The 22,784-nt window shown below is 48.2% G+C and overlaps 1 protein-coding gene across 1 annotated transcript in view; it reads left to right on the top strand.

The window, feature by feature from the left end:
- Positions 1-22,784, top strand: part of LOC119969448 (protein-glutamine gamma-glutamyltransferase 2-like) — a 51,288-nt gene that overhangs the window by 3,020 nt on the left and 25,484 nt on the right. The window contains exons 2-6 of the mRNA XM_038803087.1: positions 3,580-3,775; positions 9,451-9,690; positions 15,204-15,322; positions 16,999-17,127; positions 20,649-20,826. Of these exons, the coding sequence (XP_038659015.1) occupies positions 3,760-3,775; positions 9,451-9,690; positions 15,204-15,322; positions 16,999-17,127; positions 20,649-20,826 (682 nt within the window). The 5' untranslated portion in view covers positions 3,580-3,759. The remainder of the gene's footprint in view (positions 1-3,579; positions 3,776-9,450; positions 9,691-15,203; positions 15,323-16,998; positions 17,128-20,648; positions 20,827-22,784) is intronic.

Below are 22,784 nucleotides of genomic sequence, written 5' to 3'. Positions count from 1 at the left end.
GAGAAGCTACTCATTGTAAAACCCGTGCTCAACAACAGGATTCACGCACTCTGGCCTGATGGCTGAAAGGGTCAAATGACCCTCTGAGAACCCACCCTCTTAAAGGAGCATGCTACCACACCCAACAGCACAATGGCTCCATTGTTACTGCCATGATAACTTGGAGAGATTACTTGTGCTGCCTTAACCTGCATGAGCCACTTTGTCAATGTCTTTGCAGTAAATTATAGCCACTTTGCAGATTGCAGTTAATTTCAAAAGTCCAAAGACTTTTCACAGATGTGGTAAAGGGTAATATTCAAAGCTTAGATACATTTCTTTAATAAAAATAATGTTTATTAGTGTCACAAGTAGGCTTACCTTAACACTGCAATGAAATTACTGTGAAAATCCGAAGCCACCACACTCTGGCGCCTGTTCGGGTACACTGAGGGAGAATTCAGAATGTCCAATTCACCTAACAAGCACATCTTTTGGGACTTGTGAAAATCCGAAGCCACCACACTCTGGTGCCTGTTCGGGTACACTGAGGGAGAATTCAGAATGTCCAATTCACCCAACAAGCACATCTTTGGGACTTGTGGGAGGAAACCGGAGCACCCAGGGGAAACCTATGCAGACATGGGGAGAATGTGCAGACTCCGCAGAGAGAGTAACCCAAGCCAGGAATCAAACCCAGGTCCCATACTCATTGATACTCACTCTAAAGGTTACAGCAACAACCCATTCCAAACATAACTATTGTCCCATTGTCATTAGCCCCGAAAAAAAAGAAAAGCTTGAATTTACGTGTCATTCACAACCTCGCATGTTCCCTTTGTAACCAATGGCCTGTTTCTGAAGTGCTGTAAAATTCAGATTGTTTAGACTGCTAATCAATATTGCAGTGGTACTGTCACTGGACTAGTAACCTCAAGACCCATTTGGGGACACGGGTTCAAATCACACCAAGGCAGATGGTGAAATTTGAATTAAAACAAAGTCTAATGATGACCATGAAACTATTGTCATAAAAACCTATCTGGTTAATTTCAGTTCCTTGGGAAGGAAATCTGCTGTCCTTACTGGGCCTGGCCTAGGTGTGAATCCGATCCACAGCAATGTAATGGACTCTCAGATGACTTTGGAAATGGGGAGCAATGCAGCAATTCTGAACTATGATGCACATCATGGGTTAACAGCCTCCTTCATGGGTTAAAAAAAACAGCCACCCTTGCAGATCAAATTACACTACAGGTTGCGTTTACACCTTCACAAAGGGAAGGATGAAAACTGGGAGGGTGTGATTAAAAACAAGAATAACCGGAATGCTTAGGAAACTGTAGATAGCAATTTAATCTGAACAGGCAGTTATAGTAAATATGAGAATTATATGGGGTAACATGTTAGTTTCTGACTCCCCCAGTGTCAGATTGTTTTTGGGGGGTACCCCAAAGATGTACTGGGGAATCTCTGGTGTTTCCAGATAAGGGATTACCCAAAAGGGCTAATTTAGAATCCATATAATCTCTACAGTGGAGAAGGAGGCCATTTGACCCTTCGAGTCTGCACCGACCCTACCAAGAGCACCTGACCTAGGCCAATGCACCCCAGTAACCCCACCTAACCTGCACATCTTTGGACTGTGAGAGGAAACCGGCGCACTCAGAGGAAACCCATGCAGACACAGGGAGAATGTGCAAACTCCACACAGTCACCCAAGGCCAGAATTGAACCCAGGTTCCTGACGCTGCGAGGCAACAGTGCTAACCACTGTGCCACCATGCCACCTCGACATTTGTGCCTCACTGGGAACCATCCGACAAAGTAATTTAAATCGCTAACTTCAGATGATTCTGCCAATGTTACACTAATAGTTACTCAGAAAGGGTTTGAAGAAATAAAAACGCTTCCAAATTCAGCACCAAGAGCGAATCCCGCACGGGCACCCACCGCATCCCCGATCCCCCAGGGGGCTCCTTACACATCCCCTCCCCCAACTAATTATCTCACCCAAACCGCCACCCTCCCCCCTCACCTGCGCTGGATTTCCCACCCCTCACATGACTTGGCCCCCTGACATGATGGGACCAAATCTGACCTCTAACCCTGCCGACCTGACTCGACCCCAACTCTTTCCCCCTCAAACCTGACTCCACCAGAAGCCCACTCCCCCTAGCTGACCCCACCCAACCCAACCCTGCCTCCGAACACCTCCTGACCTGACGCCCACCCCTACTGACCCACTCTCTCACCCACTCCCGACACGACCAGACCCCCACCTCTCTGACCCAAACCTATGGCATGTCCCCCACTCTGACCTGACCCCCAGACCCCCTACCACCTCCCAATGTCCAACAATTCCCTCTCCAACTCTCTCGATGTCTTACCCCCTGATTTCCGATCCCCCTGATATCCAACACCCCAACTCCCCCCTCCCCCCAATGTGTGACACTCATACCCCTTCTGATGTTCAACATCCTGATATCCAACTCATCCCTGATGTCCTGCGATATCTGACTCCCCGGTGTCTGGCCCCCCCTCTCCCCAATGTCCCACCCCTGATACCCAGCCCCCTGTGATGTCAGATGTTCCCATGTCAAACTCTCCAACATCCAACTCCCCAGATGTCCAATCCCCCCCATCATCCGGTTGTCTAACCCACCCAAGATGTCTAATCACCCTGATGTTCAACTCCCAGATGTCTAATCTCCACCCCACCCATGATGTCTAATCCCCCCCCCCCCTGTGTCCGGCCCCACCCCAACTCCAGCGCTGTCTGACACCCCCTCATGACTGACACCCCCGATATCTGACATCCTGCTCATGTCTGAACCCGTACCCTGCCAAATTCAACCTACTTGTCTCAGACATTTATCTGGCCCATTATTTCCAATGGGACTTTTAAAATCACCTGCTTTGCGGCAGCCAGTGTCCTCCTTCACTTCGCTTTGCTTCTTTTATACTTTGTCACTGCAGCCAGGGATGCACACGCTGTCTTAATCTCACTCGGTCTGAGTCAGGAAGGTCAGGGGAGACAGGCGCTTAAAAACTGTAGCGCAGTTAAATTGGTTTGGAGTGGCAATCCGCCGCTGATTACCACTCCGAGAAATTAAGGCCCAATATTTCATTGGAGCATGTAACACACAAACAGGTCAACCCGTCCTGTGTTGGATTTATGATTTTATTTGAGCCCCGTACTAACCTTTTCTCATCTAAATCTACCATTGTAACCTGTATCCCTTCTCCACGATGAATGTCCGGCTTCCACTTAATGCATCCTTGCGTTTCACTGTGACTACTCTCCCTGGTATCCATCCAACACTCCCACCACTCTTTTGGTTGAAGATGCTGCTCTGAATGCCCTACTGGATTTCTTTGTACCAATCTTACATCGGTTGTTTCTTTTATTCTTCTGCCCTTGCAGGCAATGAGGCCAACACCGGGTGGGGGTTGGGGGGGGGGGGGTAGTGGGGGGGGGTGGGGTGGGAGGGGGAGGGTGTGGGGAGAGAGCTCAGCAACATCATGAAATTTAAATGCTCCTGGCAATATTGGTGTAAAACGTGTCAAGCTTTATAAATGTCCTTTTATTATTTCAGGCTGTGGATAGTGTTCCAGTTGTTAGAAATTGCCAAGTTGATTTTTCAGTTTGAGAAGAATAACAAGGAACACTGGACTGATAAGATCAGCATCAAGCGGCTGATAACCAGAAGGGGCCAGAGCTTCAACATTAAGGTGGACTTCACAGATGGATTCAATCCAAATGAGACCAAATTACAAATGATCTTCAAAACAGGTAATGAGTCAGGAAATGTTTTAAGAGTAAACACTTTTCAATGAATATTTAATCAAGAGAAATAAAACAATATATATGCAAATGTATTTTTTTCATACCCTTTCCTTATCAGGACTGCTCTTATCACTCACTCCACGACAAATTGTGTCTTCACCATTGACTCCATTCCTCTCCCTGGTCACTGATTGGCTCAGACTGTTCTTAAAATTAGCAACCCGGTTTAACGCTTGGCTGGGTTTGCGACCTCCCCCCACCCCCCCACGTGCTCTTCATCACGAACTCTGCCTACTTCAGCTTCATCCCATTCCTTAGCCCAGCTGCTGATGAAATTCATATTCATGATTTTGTCACCCGGAGTCTCTATCACTTCAATGCATTTGAAGACGGGCCCCAACCATCACTCACTCTGTAAATTTCCACTGATCTGAACTTCTGCTATTGTGCACCAAGCTCTCCTTGACCATCAGGTGCCACATAGAAGGTACACACAAGGACCGGTTTAGCTCAGTTGGACTGCTGGTTTGTGATGCAGAGCAAGGCCGACAGCACTTGTTCAATTACCGGCTGAGGCTATCATGAAGTTGCTTTCTCAGCCTTCTCCCTCACCTGAGGTGTAGTGATCCTCAGGTTAAATCACCACCAGTCAGCTCTTCCCCTCAAAGGGGAAAGCAGCCTATGGGCAAGCCTATGATCATCTGGGACTTTGGCGACACTAATAATAATAATCGCTTATTGTCACAAGTAGGTTTCAATGAAGTTAACAGCCCCTAGTCACCGCATTCCAGCACCTGTTCGGGGAGGCTGGTACGGGAATTGAATCCGCGCTGCTGGCTTGTTCTGCATTACAAGCCAGCTGTTTAGCTCACTGTGCTAAACCAGTTCCTGCTGTACACACAAGGTAAGAAAGAGGATATGGTGCTGGGGGTGAAATGTTAATATAGTGAGAGGATTAGCTATCCGACAAGACAACAGAGTCCGCGATAATTGGGCCTCATTTTCAGTTGACATGCTAATTAATTGGAGTTTTGCAGAGATAAAGAGTCTGAAAAGGGATAGGGTAAGTGAGCGGAGTCAAAAATCTGGCAGATCAGGGCAGCACGGTGGCGCAGTGGGTTAGCCCTGCTGCCTCACGGCGCCGAGGTCCCAGGTTCGATCCTGGCTCTGGGGTCACTGTCCGTGTGGAGTTTGCACATACTCCCCGTGTTTGCGTGGGTTTTTTCCCCCACAACCCAAAGATGTGATGGAAGATGATTGGCCATGCTAAATTGGCCCTTAATTGGAAAAAATTTATTGGGTACTCTAAATTTATTTTTAAAAATATGGCAGATGGAGTATAACGTAGGGGAATGTGAGTTGACCAATTTGGCATGAACAATAGACAAGCAGACTATTATTTAAATGTAGAAAGACTGCAAAATGCAGGACTAAAGTAACTAAGAAGGCAAAGGCTCTTTGATTGTGAAGAGGATGGAGTATAGCAGCAGGGAAATCTTGCTACAATTGTACAGGCATTGGTGAGACCGCACCTAGAACACCTTGCGTAGTTTTAAGGGGGGGACAGACTTGCATTGGCGACAGTTCAGAGAAGACTGATGATAGGCTGATTGCAGGGATGAAAGGATTGTCTTAGGAGGAAAGATTGAGCAGGTTGCACCTATATTCTTTACAGTTTAGAAGAATGAGTGGTGAACTTATTGAAGCATTTAGGAAGCTGAGAGGATGTTTCCTCTCCTGCAGGAATCTAGCACTGAAGAGTTCAACATAAGGGATCTTCCACTTAAGATGTGGATGAGGAGGAATTTATTTTCTCAGAGGATCGTCAATCTTTGGAATCCTCTGCACCAGGGAACAATGAAGACCAGAACATAGAACATAGAATTTACAGTGCAGAAGGAGACCATTCGGCCCATTGAGCCCGCACCGGCCCTTGGAAAGAGCACCCCATTTAAGCCCAGAACTCCACGCCATACCCGTAACCTAGCAACCCCACCCAACCCCTTTGGACACTAAGAGCAATTTAGCATGGGCAATCCACCTAACCTGCATGTGTTTGGACTGTGGGAGGAAACCGGAGCACCCGGAGGAAACCCACGCAAACACGGGGAGAACGTGCAGACTCCGCACAGACAGTGACCCAGCGGGGAATCGTACCTGGGACCCTGGAGCTGTGAAGCGACAATGCTAACCACTGTGCTACTGTGCCGCCCAATGACTAGGTCGTTGAATCTATTACAAGCCGAATTAGACAAATTTATGAATGACCAGTGAGTCGAGGGTTATGTGGGACAGGACGGAAAGTAGAGTAGGACCACATCAGATCAGCCTTGGGAGTGGAACAGGAGTGTGGGGCTAATTGGATAGCTCTAGTCCTGAGCTGGGACGGACACAACAAATACTTGTCCTGTATGATGCTATAATTCCAATTCGATTCATGCAACATCTATGAGAACCTGGGTGTGTAAAGATAATGGTCAGTTAAACCTTTCTATTTTTAACCCACAATTTTTAGGTTCCATTGTAATTGCTGAACTGGTTTTGATTGGATCCATGTAGAAATGGATAAAGTGATTGCAAGCAGTCTTTTTGGAACTTTCCACAGCATGTCTTTAAAGAAAAAATCTTGCATTTTTAATGTGTGTGGATGCAACAAAGGGCCAAATATTAAAAGGATCACAGTGAATATGTGCTGAACATGTAACAAAACTTGATGATCTATTTGGGGTTGTTTACATTACAGACATGATTATGGCTAAATGCAGATATTGCCTAATAAAGTGTAGAAATAATAACCCAAGTATTGCACCATACCACTATACAGAAGTAATTGACACATTCGCATGAAACTACTTCAATCAGTATCAGAACAGGACCTTTAATTAAAAACAATAAATGACAGCAAGGAGAGTAATTTCATAGGGAAAAAAATCCCCAAATGTATCCTGACATCACAATGTGCAGGCTTTGTTGACAGTCTACATTGGAACTCTTTTCATAATGAAAATTTGTCTCATTCTGATTAATTTTACTGAGAGTTCAAAGCAACAAAAACAAGAAAAAGTCCAACGTCTTCAACAGTATAAGACCAGCTCATCCTGAAATGGCAGCTTTCAGAGCTCAGACTGACAGCTGAATCACTCAGACAAGAGGTGATAGCTTTAGCATGTTTTTTTTTTAAATTTAGAGTACCCAATTAATTTCTTCCAATTAAGGGGCAATTTAGCATGGCCAATCCACCTACTCTGCACATCTTTGGGTTGTGGGGGCGAAACCCACGCAAACACAGGGAGAATGTGCAAACTCCACACAGACAGTGACCCAGAGCCGGGATCGAACCTGGGACCTCGGCGCCGTGAGGCAACAGGGCTAACCCACTGCGCCACCGTGCTGCCCAGCTTTAGCATGTTGAAGGCAAGCTTCACTTGATACTCATACTTGCCAAAAAGGAACCCTGAAATGATCTTGATTCAGAGAAGGGGAATTGTAGTAGCGAGCCCCTTTAAAGGAGGTGAGGTTTTGGGCGGTCATGTGAGTCGACCGGCCAATTGTGCCTGGAACTGAGCATGGGTTTCCCCAGCCAGTCTAGGACTCGAGTCGATGTAGTTTGTCGCACATTTCTTATACTCTGTTCATAGTTTATTCCTTATAATAAAACTTTATTATCAGAAATTGTCTTATTTCATAGTTTGTATTTTTGCAGTAATATTGTTAAAACCTGGGTTAAAATGCTTTAAGCCATTGGGTTGGATTCTGCATTCCCCAACCCCACCATTGGAATTCCCAATCGGGCGGAGAATGGTTGCAATGCTACAGTGTCGCCCCCCCACCCCCCTCCCCCCCCCGCCCCACCCCTCCCTCCCCCCCAGTGCGCTACCTGCCCAGCATCATTTCAATTTAATTAATGGACTAGAAGACATTGTCTCCACCCCCCCCCCCCCCCCGCTATGCACCTACGCCCACAGTGGGAAATCCACTGGGTGGGCTTTGGCGCACGTTTGCCCAAGTGTGGCCCTGACCCAATGGACCCCAAGTATGATCATGTGGTTCAGTGCATAACTGAGGGGTACTCCAAAGTAAATCAGATGGCATAACTCCCCCCACAACACAAATCCTGCTCCCCGCCCATGACAAGTAGGGACATCTCCCCCCCCCCCCCCCCACCACCGGAATAGCAGTAACCCCCCCCCCCCCCACAGCACACACACATTAGGGTGACCCAACCCCCATGCCCCCCTGCAGCCCACCATCAGACTTCCCATCAGACCCCCCCCCCCCATCAGAGACCCCACCAGTCAACCCTGCCTCAAAGCTGGAGTAGTCCAGGCAGCACAGTGGAAAAATCATTGCATTTTAACTTAACCTTTCCTAATATGGTCTGCCTCAGACAAAAGTGTTTAAAGCAGTAGCTGTTACAAGTGTCAGAGGCTTCCTTGAAAGCCAAGTACAATTGAAAGGGATTCAGATTCCTTGATAGCCTTTAAAATGCAAATCTGGCATTCAATTATACACAGCAATACATTTCACGAGTCAGTGATTTGACTGTTTTATTGGTCCAGTGATTGATACTTGGTAGATTATTTATCTATCTTTCTCTTCATGCTTGAATGCATCCCCATTACACTGCTTTGATGCTAACCAATGTTTATAAACAGTTTTGCTATGATTGACAGCTCCTCACCACATCAAAAACAACTAAGTGTTTTCTGCTACAAATAAGAGGAACTTGGCTTCTAAAGCAATGTTGGACAATATAATCATCACCAAACAAATGTGTCAAATTAGGATTCCGCATTTGCTGAATTGAATTTCTGATTAGTAAAACAGACACTGGTATTGAACATGTGATTCCATGCTCATACTCAAAAGGTGAACTAATTTGTACTTTAGCGTTCTATTGGTAAACTAAGAAGCAGTGTATTGGAATGCTCCAATTCCTTAATTCCTAAATGATTTTTTAAGTAAATCCACACACACAAAGTACATTTTCTTGTATTGTCTGTGTATTTTAGGTGCTTCAAAATATGCCAGTAACCACCAAAGCCAAGCAAAAGTAGATTGATGGTTTATATTGGACAACACTGTTTTGGAATAAGGTTTGAGTCCTGACTCCAGGTTTATACTGAAGGGTTAATACAATCTGAGAACCTCTTTACATTGATGCAAAAGTTGTATTATAGCTGTTTTGTAGGGTTCATACTAATTAGACACAAGGGGACGAGCATCTTGCACTAAGTTCTATACGTGATCATAGTGTCACCACCTCTGAAGCAACATATGTATGACAGTAAAAGGCCTATTTTTATTTCTACAGCATGTTTCACTCAAAACATTCCAAGTTGCTTCACAAGAGCATTGTGAGGCAAAATTTTTCACTGAGCCACATAAAGAAATATTGGGCAGATGATCAAAGCTTGGTCAACGAGGTAATCTTTAAGGAGCACCTTAAAGGAGAGAAGTGAAGTAAATAGGCAGAGGGGTTCAGGGATGGAATTCCAGAACAAAGGACCTACCTTGGAGGATTGGGTGACTGGAGAAAATTACAGATATAGGGATGGGTGTGAGTCTTTGGAGCTATTTAAGAACCAAGAATAAGAATTCAAGTTCATGATCATGAAATATGAAAGTTTGGCAAAACCTTCCCTGCAGTTACTAATTTAACTATCTGTATCTTATTTCAGGTCCAGAGCCTAAGAACTCAAATGGAACTCTAATAGAGGTTCCATTCACAAAGTCAATAAATCTAAAAAGATGGAGTGGAATCATCACCTCTTCCAGCAGCAATAAATTGTGCCTGGCCATATCACCATCACCAAGAGCCAAAATTGGTTACCACACTTTAACTCTGCAGCATGCTTTTGATTCGACTGTGCAGTACCATCTTGGAACTTTTGTCGTGCTTTTCAATCCATGGTGCTCAGGTACAGTTTCTTTTACCTAACAACATTTCTACAATTCGCAAGTTTTGCATTTACTTTGTTTATTTGCAGGATGTGGTAATTCATGGAAAGATCAGCTATAATTACCTATTCCTAATTGTCCTTGAGAAGTTGGTGGTGAGTGAGCATCTTGAGGTGAAGGTAAACCACAGGACACTCAGTGAGTTCCAGGAATATGACAGCAGTGAAGGAAGGGCAATATTACCATGCCCGGATATTGGTGGTGGTACTCTCATGTGCTGCTGCCCCAGTCTTTCCAAGCAGTAGGTCAAAGAAATCTTGTTGGCTTAATATAATGCATTTTGTAAATGTCATCCACCGGGCACCACGGTGACGCAGTGGTTAGCACTGCTGCCTCATGGCACTGAGGACCCAGGTTCTATCCCGGCCCCGGGTCACTGTCCGTGGGGAGTTTGTACATTCTCACTGTGCCTGCATGGGTCTCACCCCCACAACCTAAATATGTGCAGGGTAGGTGGACTGGCCAGGCTAACTTGCCCCTTAATTGTAAACAAAATGAATTGGATACTTCAAATTTATTTTAAAAAGTAAATGTCATACACTGCAGACATGGGGTGCGATTCTCCTAAATGGAGACTAAGGGCGCGATTCTCCGCAAATCCGGCATGCCGTGAAGGCTGGAGTGAAACTGGTCGTGTTTCACGCCAGCCTCGGAGCTCCGTCCGGGGACCCGATTTTCCCCCCCGGGCGGGGCTAGTATCGGGGCCGGGGGAAATCATGGTGACGCGGAGTTAGCGAACGTCGCTAACTCCGCCCGCCAAGAGTCACGGCAGCTGACGCGCACGATGACGTCAGCCGCGCATGCGTGGGTCGGACGGCTCCAACCCGCGCATGTGCGGATGATGTCATCATGCAGACGCGTCAAACCCGCGCATGCGCGGGCCGTCATGCCCCTCAGCTGCCCCGCGGACTGATCCTGCGGGGGCGGCGGAAGAACAAATAGTGCGCGGGTATCGGACCCGCTGCCCGGGATCGGTGCCCACCGATCACAGGCCCATCCCACCCTTGGCATGGCCGTGCCAATCGGTGCCATGGTTGTCCGGGATGGGCACTTTGCGGCCGTTTTCACGAACGCTGAAAGCAGGTGTGATCGCAGCCATGAAAACGGCCATAAACTCGGCCTGCGGAGAATCGCTGTTCACCGTAAAAAACGGCGAGCAGCGATTCGTGTCGGGGGGCGGCAGGAGGGGGGAGAGAATAGCGGTAGGCCGTGAAAATTGTCGGGAAGGCCCTCCCGCTATTCTCCGACCCGTCGTGGGCAGCGGAGAATCGCGTCCTAAGTGTTCCCGCCGCTGTGAACGCCTTCGCGTTTCATGACGACGAGAAATGGGCGCGGGGACAACCGATTCTGGCCCCCACAGAGGGCCAGCACGGCGCTGGAGCAGTTCACGCTGCTCCAGCCTCCCTTCCCAGTGCCAAATGGGTGCCACGCCAACCCGTGAATGCGCAGTTGGGCTGCACGAACCCGTGCATGCACGGGGGACTTCTTCAGCGTGCCGGCCCCAACTCAACATGGCGTGGGGGTTCAGGGGCCGGTCGCGCAATAAAGTAGGCCCGGGGGGGAGAGGCCGGCCCGCCGATCGGTGGGCCCTGATTGCGGGCCAGACCCCATCGGAGGCCCCCCCTGGGACAGAGCCCCCCCCCCCAAACTGGCTGCCCCCCCGACCGCTTGGCCAATCCAGGCTGGAGAATTGCTGGCCCCGCCATGGACAGCTGCCCGCGACCGGCGCAAATGGCGCCGATTCTCTGCACCTCGGAGAATGGCGCGCCGGCATCAGGTCGGCATGGCGCAGTTGCACTGATTCTCCGGAGCGAGGCTCGGAGAATCGCACCCATGGTGTGCACAGAGTCGAGTGAGTCAATGTTTAAGGTGATTGATGTGGTTCCAATTAAGCTGATTTATGCTTTGTAAAGAGTGGACAGGAGAGTAAGGAGGCGCCTCACTCATTCCAGAGCACTCAACCTCTGACTTAGTCTTGTAGGCACTGTATTTATGTGTGGCTGGTCCAGTTACGTTACTGTTGATTCCAAATATATAAATGGTGGGGATCTATTGATGGCAATACCATTGACTGTTAAGACAAGGTGGATAGATCTTCTCTTGTTAATGGTGATCATTCTATAGAATCCATAGAATCCCTACAGTGCAGAAGGAGGCCATTCGGCCCATCAAGTCTGCACCGGCCCTCTGAAAGAGCACTCTACCTAGGCCCACTCCCCCTGTCCAATCCTCATAACCCCAGCTAACATCTCTGGACACTTATGGGCATTTTTTTAGCATGACCAATCCAACTAACCTGCACATCTTTAGACTGTGGGAGGAACCAAAGCCCCTGGAACAATCCCACAAACACGGAGAGAAAGTGCAAACTCCACACAGACAGTCATGCAAGGCTGGAATTGAACCCGGATTCCTGGCGCTGTGAGGCAGCAGTGCTAACTACCGTGTCTGGCATTTGTTTGACACAAAGGTTACTTACCACTTATCAACCCAAGCTTGAATGCCCAGGTCTTGCTCCTTGCAGGCATGGAATGTTTCATTATCTGAGAGGTTGCAAATGGCACTACAAATTACATTTATCAGTGAACATCTCCACTTCTGACCTTATGATGGAGGGAAGATGGCTTGCTATAGTGCATTGTGTAAATGTCATCCACCGGGCAGCAAGACGGTATAGTGGTTAGCACTGCTGCCTCACAGCGCTGAGGATCCAGGTTCGATACCAGTCCCAGGTCACTGTCCATGTACAATTTGCACATTCTCCCCCGGTCTGTGTGGATCTCCCCCGCCACAATCCAAAGATGTGCAGGGTAGGTGAATTGGCCCTGCTAAATTGCACCTTAATTGTTAAAATAAGAATTGGATACTTTAAATTTATATTAAAAAGAATTATGAGGAAGCTGTAGATGGTTGGGTCTAAGATGTTATTTTGATTCTAAGCTGATTGTGAAGTACGATACCCGAGAATCATAGAATCTCTAAGTTGCAGTAGGAGGTCCTTTGGCCCATCCGACCATCTGAAAGAGCACCCAGCTGGACCCACTCCCTTGCCCAATCACCATAACTCCACCTAATGTGCACATCCTTGGACACCAAGGGGAAATTATTCATGGCCAATGCAACTAACATGCAAATCTTTGGACTGTGGAAGGAAATCCACGCAAACACAGGAGAAAGTGCAAACTCCACACAGACAGGCACCCAAGACTGAAATCGAACCTGGGTCCCTGGTATTGTGAGGCAGCAGTACTAACCACTGTGCCACCGTGCCGCCCTAGATACTCATGCTTTTCTTGGTAATCTATTCACAGAATGCAGTATTATTTTTATCTCCTTCCTACCTCTCATCCCCAGTATTCCAGAAGTCTCTTTTTATACTTGTTTGAATACACAAATAGCCATGTTAAAGAGGACAAATTTAAAAAATGAGCAAAAGACCAAATAAACTAATAAAAGTGGATATCATTAAAAGAGCACCGTAACCAAAGAACAAAAACACAAAAGGACAGTCTCTCTTTCTAAGTGCTCTAATTGAACAACATCCTGCACCATAAAGATGGACAGTATCTTGAGGAACTCCTGCAGTGATATCCTGGGGCTGAGATGATTGACAGAACAGCCTCCTTTGTGTTCAGTATGACTCCGTGAACTCAGTGAACATTTTTCTCCCTTCAGTCTCATTGACTTCAATCTTGCCAGAGCTCATTGATGTTACACTTGGCTAAATGCTGTCTTGAGGTTAAGGGCAGTTACTGTTTCTTCACCTATGGAATTCAGCTCTTTTGTCCATGGTTGCACTAAGGCTGTAAAAAGGGGCTGGTATCTCCGGTCCCCAGCCGTGTGTTTCTCGGCAGTGCGCCGTTCGCTGGTGGCGGAGTTCTTTACTCCCTCCTTTTGTTAATGGGATTTCCCATTGAACCATCCCATTCTACTGGAAAACCGGTGGGCAGAGTTGCGCTGCCGGCAGGAGCAGAGAATCACAATGGGCGGAGAATTCCAGCAAAGTTCTGGAAATACGAGGGGCGGGATTCTCCGACCCCCTGCCGGGCCAGAGAATCGCCGGGGGGGCGGTGGGAATCCTGCCCCGACGCCGGCTGCCGGATTCTCCGGCGCTGGTTTTTTGGCAGCAGCGGGAATCATGTTGCGCCGGTCGTGAGCCGTAGGCAGCGGTCCCCCTGGTGATTCTCCGTCCCGCGATGGGCCGAGTGGCCGCCCGTTTTCGTCAGGTCCCGTTGGCGTATATTACACCAGGTCCGTACTAGCGGGACCTGGCTCTGTGGGCAGCCTGCAGAGTCCTCGGAGGGGCACGCGGGGACCTGGCCCCGGGTTGGGGGACCCCCACGGTGGCCTGGCCTGTGATCGGGGCCCGCCAATCTGCGGGCGGAACTGTGCCGTGGGTGCACTCTTTCCCTCCGTGCTGGCCGGTGTAACGGTCTGCCATGGCCGGTGTGGAGAAGAACCCTCTGCGCATGCGCTGGGATGGCGCCAGCACACGCCGGCTAGCGGAGGCCCTTCGGCGCAGGGCCAAGCCCTTCGGCGCCGCCCTAGCCCCTGAAGGTGCGGAGGATTCAACACCTAATGGGCGGCCCGACGCCGGAGTGGTTCATGCCACTCCTCGACGCCAGCCCTACCGGTTAGGGGAGAATCTCGCCCGAGATTCTGGTGGAACCGAAACGGAGCACTGATGGGCAGATTATTGCTGAGCAAGACTCGTTTGATAGCACTACTGCTGACACCTTCCATCTACTTGAGAGATGTGGGGCAGCACGGTGGCGCAGTGGCCTCGCAGCCTCACGGCGCCGAGATCCCAGGTTCGATCCCGGCTCTGGGTCACTGTCTGTGTGGAGTTTGCACATTCTCCTCGGTTTGCGTGGGTTTCGCCCCCACAACCCATAGATGTGCAGGATAGGTGATTGATCACGCTAAATTACCCCTTAATTGGAAAAAGATCAATTGGGTACACTAAATTTTAAAAAAATGATTGAGAGTTGTTTGATGGGGAGATAATAATAATGGATTTGTTCTGCTTCTTGTGGGCAGGACGTACCTGAACAATTTCCCCCTTTTCCAATTAGATCCCAGTGATGCAGTTGTACTGAAACAACTTTGCTGGAGGCAAAACTTGTTGGAGATAACAGGTCTTCAGCACTAAAACCGGAATGTTCTCAGGGCCAGTATTCAGTAGACTCAACCATTTCCATATGGAGTAAATTGAACTTGCTGAAGAATGAGACCTATATTGCCAGAGAATTCTAGAAGAGACTGAGATGGATCATGCCCTCAGTGCTGCAGGCTGAAGAATTTTACCCAGGCTTACAGCCTTCGTGCAGTGAAGTGGTTGCCTCACAACTTTTTGAGTTCAGCTAATTTTGGCAGGTTGCGTTGGCATCAGTGGATCTTCAGGTACAGATTTGTAATTGTTGCTTTGTCTTTATATCCCAAATGACTCAATTAATGTTACATCTAATTTCAGAGGATGAAGTTTTTCTGAACAGTGATCTTCAGCGAGATGAATATGTGATGAATGAAAATGGAATGATTTTTGTTGGTAGTCGTGATTACATGAGTGATATTTCCTGGAACTTTGGACAGGTACTGTATATGAAAACGGGGGAACTTTCTGATTCATTCTCTTAATCTGCTAAAGTCCTGTAACATGGGCAGATCCTTACTTACATAATTGGTCAGGAATGTTCTTTGAAATTACATTTAGTGGTACAAGGTCAGAATTCCCAAAGGCGCAAAATGTTTTATTGTTTTGAGTAGGTTGGTTTCTGAATGGATTATCAAATTAGGAGCTATTAAATAATATATTTTGTAATGTCACATGGAGCTTCAAGATGAAGCTGTCCATGAAATACTGTAGTGGCAGATCAAAAGATTCCCTTATTGGTCTACAAGTCTGCAAATTGGCACTGCATGTGGAGTTAGTGAACACCAGAATTTGATAAGTATGGGTGCAGAATCCTGATCCATAGCACCAGAACAATTACATGAATTGAACAATACGGTTTAAGAGAAATGAATAGTTTTATCATTCTGAGGCATTGAGGAAGAATGCATCACTTCAGGAGTTCTAAATCATGTGTAATGATGCAGTGAAGAGGAACAGCCAACATAGCTTGCATATTACATTCCTGGGCCGGAATTCTCCTGCCGTGGGGATTCTCTTTTCCCGCGGCGTGGCGTGGCTTCAATGGAAAATCCCATTGACAAGTGACGGGAAGCCACAATCACGCCTGTGGTGATATGCATCACTGTAAATACACAAGGGGTTAATGTAAATACACGTAGATAGCTAGGCATTAGTGGGAGCACCAGAGACATGACACACAGACAGTCAACCAATAGACCAGTAAGATCAATGGGCATTCACGATACACACAGAGGTAATACTCCTACAGGAGGGCATTACCCCAAACCAAATATAAAAGGACACAGCACATATGATCTTCCTCTTTCCAGTGGAGACATTCAGTGAGTACACAGGGTTGATTTGAAACACATCACACCCACCACGTGGATTGTAGCAGACTGGTTAGTTAGTCTGAGTAGCTATAGCAGGATTAACAGGAGAGTCAAATCCAAGTAGGAGAATTGTGAACAGTTTAATAAATGTGTTAAAGCTATCTCCAAGTCTGAACCTTCCTTTGTCAGAGTGTACATCAAGGAAGCAGCTAATGCTACGTCAAGAGCATAACAAAACACCGCCGGCAATGAATGGCACGCTGCCGAGAAACTCGTTTCTGAGGTTAAATGCCGGCACAAATGGAGAATTTGCGGGAGGTTCAACGAATAGCACGCTGCTGAGAAACACGTTGCTGGGGAACCAACGAATCCCGCCCCTGATTAGTATAAAGAAGTAAGGGGAGGCCATGGTGATCCAGAGCAATGCTCTAGGGAACACAGGTTCACATTTCACCATGGCAGATGGTGAGATTTGAATTCGCTAAAAATCTGGAATTAAGTCTGATGATTATGACCATGAAACAATTGTCAATTGTCATAAAAATCCCTCTGCCATGCTTATCTTACCTGGCTCACAGCAATGTGAATGACTCTTAAATGCCCTCTGAAATGGCCGGGTGAGCCCCTCAGCTCAAGGGCAATTAGAGATGAACCTACCAGCACGTCTAACCCCATGGATGAATAAAATAAAGTAAAATGCGATCAAATGGAATACTGTAGCATGAGAGAAACCCAAGTACTTAAAGTTAATGAATAATTTCTAATATTATTTAACAATTGATATGTGCTAATATTGACAGTTTGAAGAAGATATTTTGGACATATGTCTTAAGCTATTGGACAAAGCACCTAAATATGTGAAAAACCCAAATAAGGCACTTAGGAAGAGAGGTTTTCCAGTTCACATCGCTCGAATTGTGTCTGCCATGGTAAGTATCAACATCTTAAAGGTCAAGGTACAGTTTTTACCAATGTTTTTTGGTTTTAAAATCACTGGGTGGGATTCTCTGTTGGCCGACGCCGGAATCGGGAAACGCGATTGGGCGGAGAATCTGTTCCAAAGCCTTAATAGCGGTGGGTACCGATTTCACGCCGAATCGCAATTCTCCGTTGCCTCGACAATGGCGTCAATGCGTTCCAGAATGCACGTACAGCCAATGCCATTGGCATATTGTTAGCGGGCCCGACCCGGTATCCTCCAAGGCCTTCCCGATTCTCCGCCTCCACTGGGCTGAATTCCCGACGGCGAGGTTCAGCTGTGCTTTGAAACAGGCGCCGTGGCTGCTGAGGGAGAGAGAGGGAGGACAGAAAGTGTCCAACATTGCCATAGTTTGCTGACAGTTGTGCCGCTGGCCAGTGAGGGGGAGGGGGCTTCTGCCATGGCCGGGGGGAGTAGCGGGGGTGGCCTGGGGGTTAGGGTGGACAGGCATGGAATACCATTGCCGCAGCCAGCAAGGAACCACGCTGCTGACTTCCCACTGTGAACTTAGGGCCATGTGTCGCATGAGTGTCTCTCCAGGCCACCCCCCTAGGTGCCATCTGGCCCCAGCCGACCCATCAGCCGTATGGCGCGCTCCAGCACAACCAGTGCCATCCTGTTGGCTGGGATGGTGTGTGTGGGGAACGAAGTGTGTGCATGTTGCTGCAATGTCTTGGCCTCCTGAGTGTCAATCGCAACTCTGGCACTATTTCTCATTGGAATCGATTGTGTTCCACGTGGCGCCCGTAAGAGCCCCTCAATGGTTGTTAAATCAGTTCAGGTGCAGCGCCAGTTTTGCTATCATGGAAGTCTACGAATTGTGTCCCGGCATCAACACTTAGTCTCAGGAATGGAGAATCCAACCGATCATATTCTGGGCGATGTAAACCAGAAGATCCAGAGTTGATTCTCACATTGTGATGCCAACTGATCTCTGCCTCAACATCTGGATCAAGAACTAAAAATTCATTCAGGGGTATCTATGGATCCCCGCTGCATTCATGTAAATGTTTGCTGAGATCAAAAACATCAGGAACAATCACGGCGCCGAGGTCCCAGGTTCGATCCCGGCTCTGGGTCACTGTCCGTGTGGAGTTTGCACATTCTCCCCGTGTTTGCGTGGGTTTCGCCCCCACAACCCAAAAAGGTGCAAGCTAGGTGGATTGGCCACTCTAAATTGCCCCTTAATTGGAAAAATGATTGGGTACACTAAATTTATTAAAAAAAAAACATCAGGAACAGGATTCTCCGAACCCCTCCCCCCCCCCCCCCCCCCCCCCCCGGCCGGGTTGGAGAATCGCGGGGGGTTGGCGTGAATCCCGCCCCACCACTCCGACGCCAGCTGCCGAATTCTCCGGCGCCGGTTTTTTGGCGGGGGTGGGGATCACGTCGCGCCGGTCGGGGGCCGTTGGCAGTGGCCCCCCTCCAGCGATTCTCCGGGCCCTGATGAGCCGAACGGCCACCCGTTTTCGGCCTGTCCCACCGGCGTGAAATACACAAGGTCCATACCGGCGGGACGTGGCTCTGAGGGCGGCCTGTGGAGTCCTCGGGGGGGGGGGGGCGTGGGGGGGATCCGGCCCCGGGTGAGGCCCCCATGGTGGCCTGGCCTGCAATCGGGGCCCACCGATCTGCGGGCGGGCCTGTGCCGTGGGGGCACTCTTTCCCTCCGCGCCGGCCCCTGTAAAGTTCGCCATGGCTACCGTGGAGGAGAAACTCCCTGTGCATGGATCACGCCAGCGGTTCTGCGCATGCACCAGAACATGCTGCTGCTCCCGTGCATGCGCCAACTCACGCTGGCCCTTCGGCGGATGCCCTTTGTTACCGGTTGGCGCCGCACAACCACTCCAGCTCCGGCCTAGCCCCCGGAAGTGTGGACGATTCCGCAACTTTTGGGCGGCCCGACGCCAGAGGGGTTCACGCCACTCTTTGGCACCGGTACGGCTTGCCTGTCGGTTGGGGGAGAATCCCGGCCCAGATATTTTGCCCACACCAAGCCCCCCCCCACCCGGCGTGTTTTGCGGCGGTAGAGGTGACCTGGCTGGTGGCGAGATATTCGGGTCCCACCGCTGTCAAAGGAATTTCCTTTTGTTGTCACCCTCCATCACTGTGGTGGGGTGTCACCATCGGCAGGACAAGAAGATCCCGCTGGTGGGAACAGCTGGAAAATCCCGCCCATTGTATCAGCTCATCCGTGTAAAATGGCTACTCAGGCCAAGGATTGGACGGTGACTGGTGTTGTAATCTAGAAAGTGAGTTGGTGAAGGATAGTACTCAATGTTACATTTTCAAACAGACACCACTAACTCAACCAGACCACTGTGTCAATAAGTGTTGATTTATATGTAGTCAAGTGAAACCCCAATAAATGTCTAACACCTGCATACAATTACTACACAATTAACATCTGGAATTGGTGGAATCAGCATAATGCAACATCCTCAAGAAAGGAGAAAGGACACATCTATTACTGATAGTGATAGGATCACATTCATTAATAATCAAATAACATTTTTAAGTTCGATTCCCGGCTGGGTCACTGTCTGTGCGGAGTCTGCACGTCCTCCCCGTGTGTGCGTGGGTTTCCTCCGGGTGCTCCGGTTTCCTCCCACAGTCCAAAGATGTGCGGGTTAGGTGGATTGGCCAGGCTAAATTGCCCTTAGTGTCCTAAAAAATAATGTTAATGGGGGCTGTTGGGTTACTGGTATAGGGTGGATACGTGGGCTTGAGTAGGGTGATCATTGCTCGGCACAACATTGAGGGCCGAAGGGCCTGTTCTGTGCTGTACTGTTCTAAAATGGCAGCCACACTAGTCCTGCAAGCAAGCAGGCAGTGGAGGCAGGCAGCTTTTAAATCCAGCCTCAGGCTGAAGCCCAGGCCAGGGCCATACCTGCAGAATGTTCTGTCCCTCTCCTGCAAATCCCTGTAGTAGTCTCTCAGCGATGGAATTGAGAGAAAGGAGAGAGAAAGAACTCCCCTTCTCCTTCTTGTTCAGAAAACAGTTTTTGATAATGGATCATCTGACTTTTTGCAGCCACCTTTGCAGCACATTGACCATTTTTAAAAAGTCAAGCCAATTTCAAAGAATCCACACTGAATAATGCTAATATTTTGAGGATTAGGAATTATATGTCTTTATTGGACAAAACAATTTGCATTTACTAATTTAGCTTTTATGACCTCAGGCCAAAGTGCTTCACATCCAATGAAGTACTTTGCAAATGTAAACATGGCAACCAATTTGTGCACAACAGGGTCCCACAATAGCAACATGATTTGGAATCAATGCACATCTTGTAATTTATTGCAAAAGGCTAGTAAATGGTAGTACCAGCAAAGGACAAGGGTTCCATTACCCCCCATTGTAAATGGCCATAAATTATCTAATGCCTTTGATCCCTTCAATGTGTCTTTCTCATTGCTGTCATGACTTCCCAATAATGCCAATACAAACTTACTGTGTTATCCTTTCAGGTAAATTCCAATGATGATTCAGGAGTACTTGTTGGCAGATGGAGCCCCCCATATTCTGCTGGAGTATATCCAGGGAAATGGAATGGAAGTCTTGCAATCCTTCGTAAATGGAGTGAGAATGGCTGCCGAAGAGTTCGCTATGGGCAGTGCTGGGTGTTTGCAGCAGTCACCTGCACAGGTAGAGGGGTAATTGGTATTACATCTCAAAAATAAGAGACTTGTAGTTGAAATGGAATTAGTAAATGTCAATATGTATTTAATTATTTCCAAATAAATGTGCACATAGACAAAGGTTTGCAGCAGATATTTTAATAGGTAGTGGAAGAATGTATTGGGGGCGACTGTCCTTAGATTGTGCCTGACTTAATGTTTCAGTGGAAGATCAGGGGAAATCTTACAGGAGAAACATAAGCAGGAAGTTGCGATATTCTCTGGGGCTTTTTCCAATCTCTTGCTGAAACTACGGCAGGAGGTCAAGGCAAAGTCCGTGAAAATTCCAGATGTGTACGTTCAAGGGCATGCAGGGGATGGGGTGGGTGGTAGTTGTTACTGGTGGGGGGGGCTGGTTGTCGAACATAGGATTGGTTGAAGGAGTATTGTGGGAGAAAGAGATTTCTTTTCATACCGAAGGAGTGGTTTAGGAGAAAGGGATTCTTTTTCAGACTGAGTGGGGGCGATTTTGAGCCAATGTTAGCGGCCCCAGGATCGCTGACACAGGCGTAAAATCTAGAGAGAATCACGTCTGCCGATTTTCCATGCACCTCGATGTTGGCACACTGAGGTTCACGTTCATAAAGGGTGAGAATCTCATTTTAATGTTTTTAAATACTTTTCAATATAATTAACCGGCCCCCCACCACTTGATCCCCTCTCTGAATATTCAAATGTCCCTGATGTGACGACCCATCGGCAAGGTTTACAACAGCTGTTTAAAGGCATATGTCTATCAAATGGATAGCAGCCCCTGTGAGGGGGAGCATATGCCTGAACAATGATGCCTGCACTGCTCCTTGTCACGGGGCAGTGCCAGGAGCAGGAGGCACATGGAGGTGGGGGGGATGGGTGGGGGGGGGGGGGGGGGGGGGGGGGAGAGAGCGTGTGTGGTTTCCCATCATGTGTGGTAGAAGGAGCATGCCAATTCCTTTCTGGGGGAGGGGAACATGCAGGCTCGGGGGAATAGGCAGTGAGGGGGTGGATACACTGGCGATACTTCCGCGGTGGGGGGAAGCTCCCAATGATTGTGTGGAGGGGAGGAATTTCCATTGATGTCTCCGTTGAGTGGGGGTGGGGGAGAGTGCGTGGAGCTAATCTTCAGTTCTGATCAGAGTGCCCTTTCAGGATGGTTCCCCCATCTCTGCGTAGCTGGCTGCCAGCCCCATCAGGCCCCACCCCGCATGTGTAATGCCATAAACCACGCCCACTCATTTTCTTTTACTTGGAGAGGCTCAAGATCTGGAGTGGAAATTGGTCTGTGCAGTTGGAGAGCTACAACCCGGTTTTCAGCCTGAGCCTGACACTTTAACGAAATATGGCATGATTCCACCTGAGGAGTAGTGTGGGAGAAAGGGATTCTATTTCAGATTGAAGGCATTATGTGGGAATCTGGGACTAGAAAAAAAATTAAAAGACAACTGGTATTTTGACCTTTATGTCAAGAGGACTAGAATGAAGAACTTGTACTTCAGCTAGTTAGACTTGGAGTACTGTGAGCTGTTCTGGGCACCGGACCTTCGGAAAGATGTACTAACCTTGGAAGATGTGTAGTGTAGGCTTATTGGATTGATACCTGAAATCCAATGGTTAAATAATGAGAAGGGATTGCACAAATATGTTCCCTTGAATATAAAAGGTTATGAGATGATTTGATTGATAGAGCTGAGAATCAGGAGAAATGGGGCTGGATTATACATGTTCCCACTGGATGTGTTTTGGTTGGAAGAGGAATGTAAAATAGGGTGGCTGCCGACCCCACCGCCCACCTGCAAGCTCACCCTCATAATAACTGCACATGGGCTAAATGGGCAGCCCATGGAACTTACAACCCTCTCATCGGGAGGAAGTCCCACCCTCAGAACCTGTCAGCCAGTTGGACTGGCCAAAAGCCCCAGCAGTCCCAACAGTACTGAGAGTGCATTA

Source organism: Scyliorhinus canicula, chromosome 7, assembly GCF_902713615.1.
Source record: "Scyliorhinus canicula chromosome 7, sScyCan1.1, whole genome shotgun sequence".
Taxonomy (NCBI): Eukaryota; Metazoa; Chordata; class Chondrichthyes; order Carcharhiniformes; family Scyliorhinidae; genus Scyliorhinus; species Scyliorhinus canicula.
This window is presented reverse-complemented; position numbering and strand designations above follow the sequence as displayed.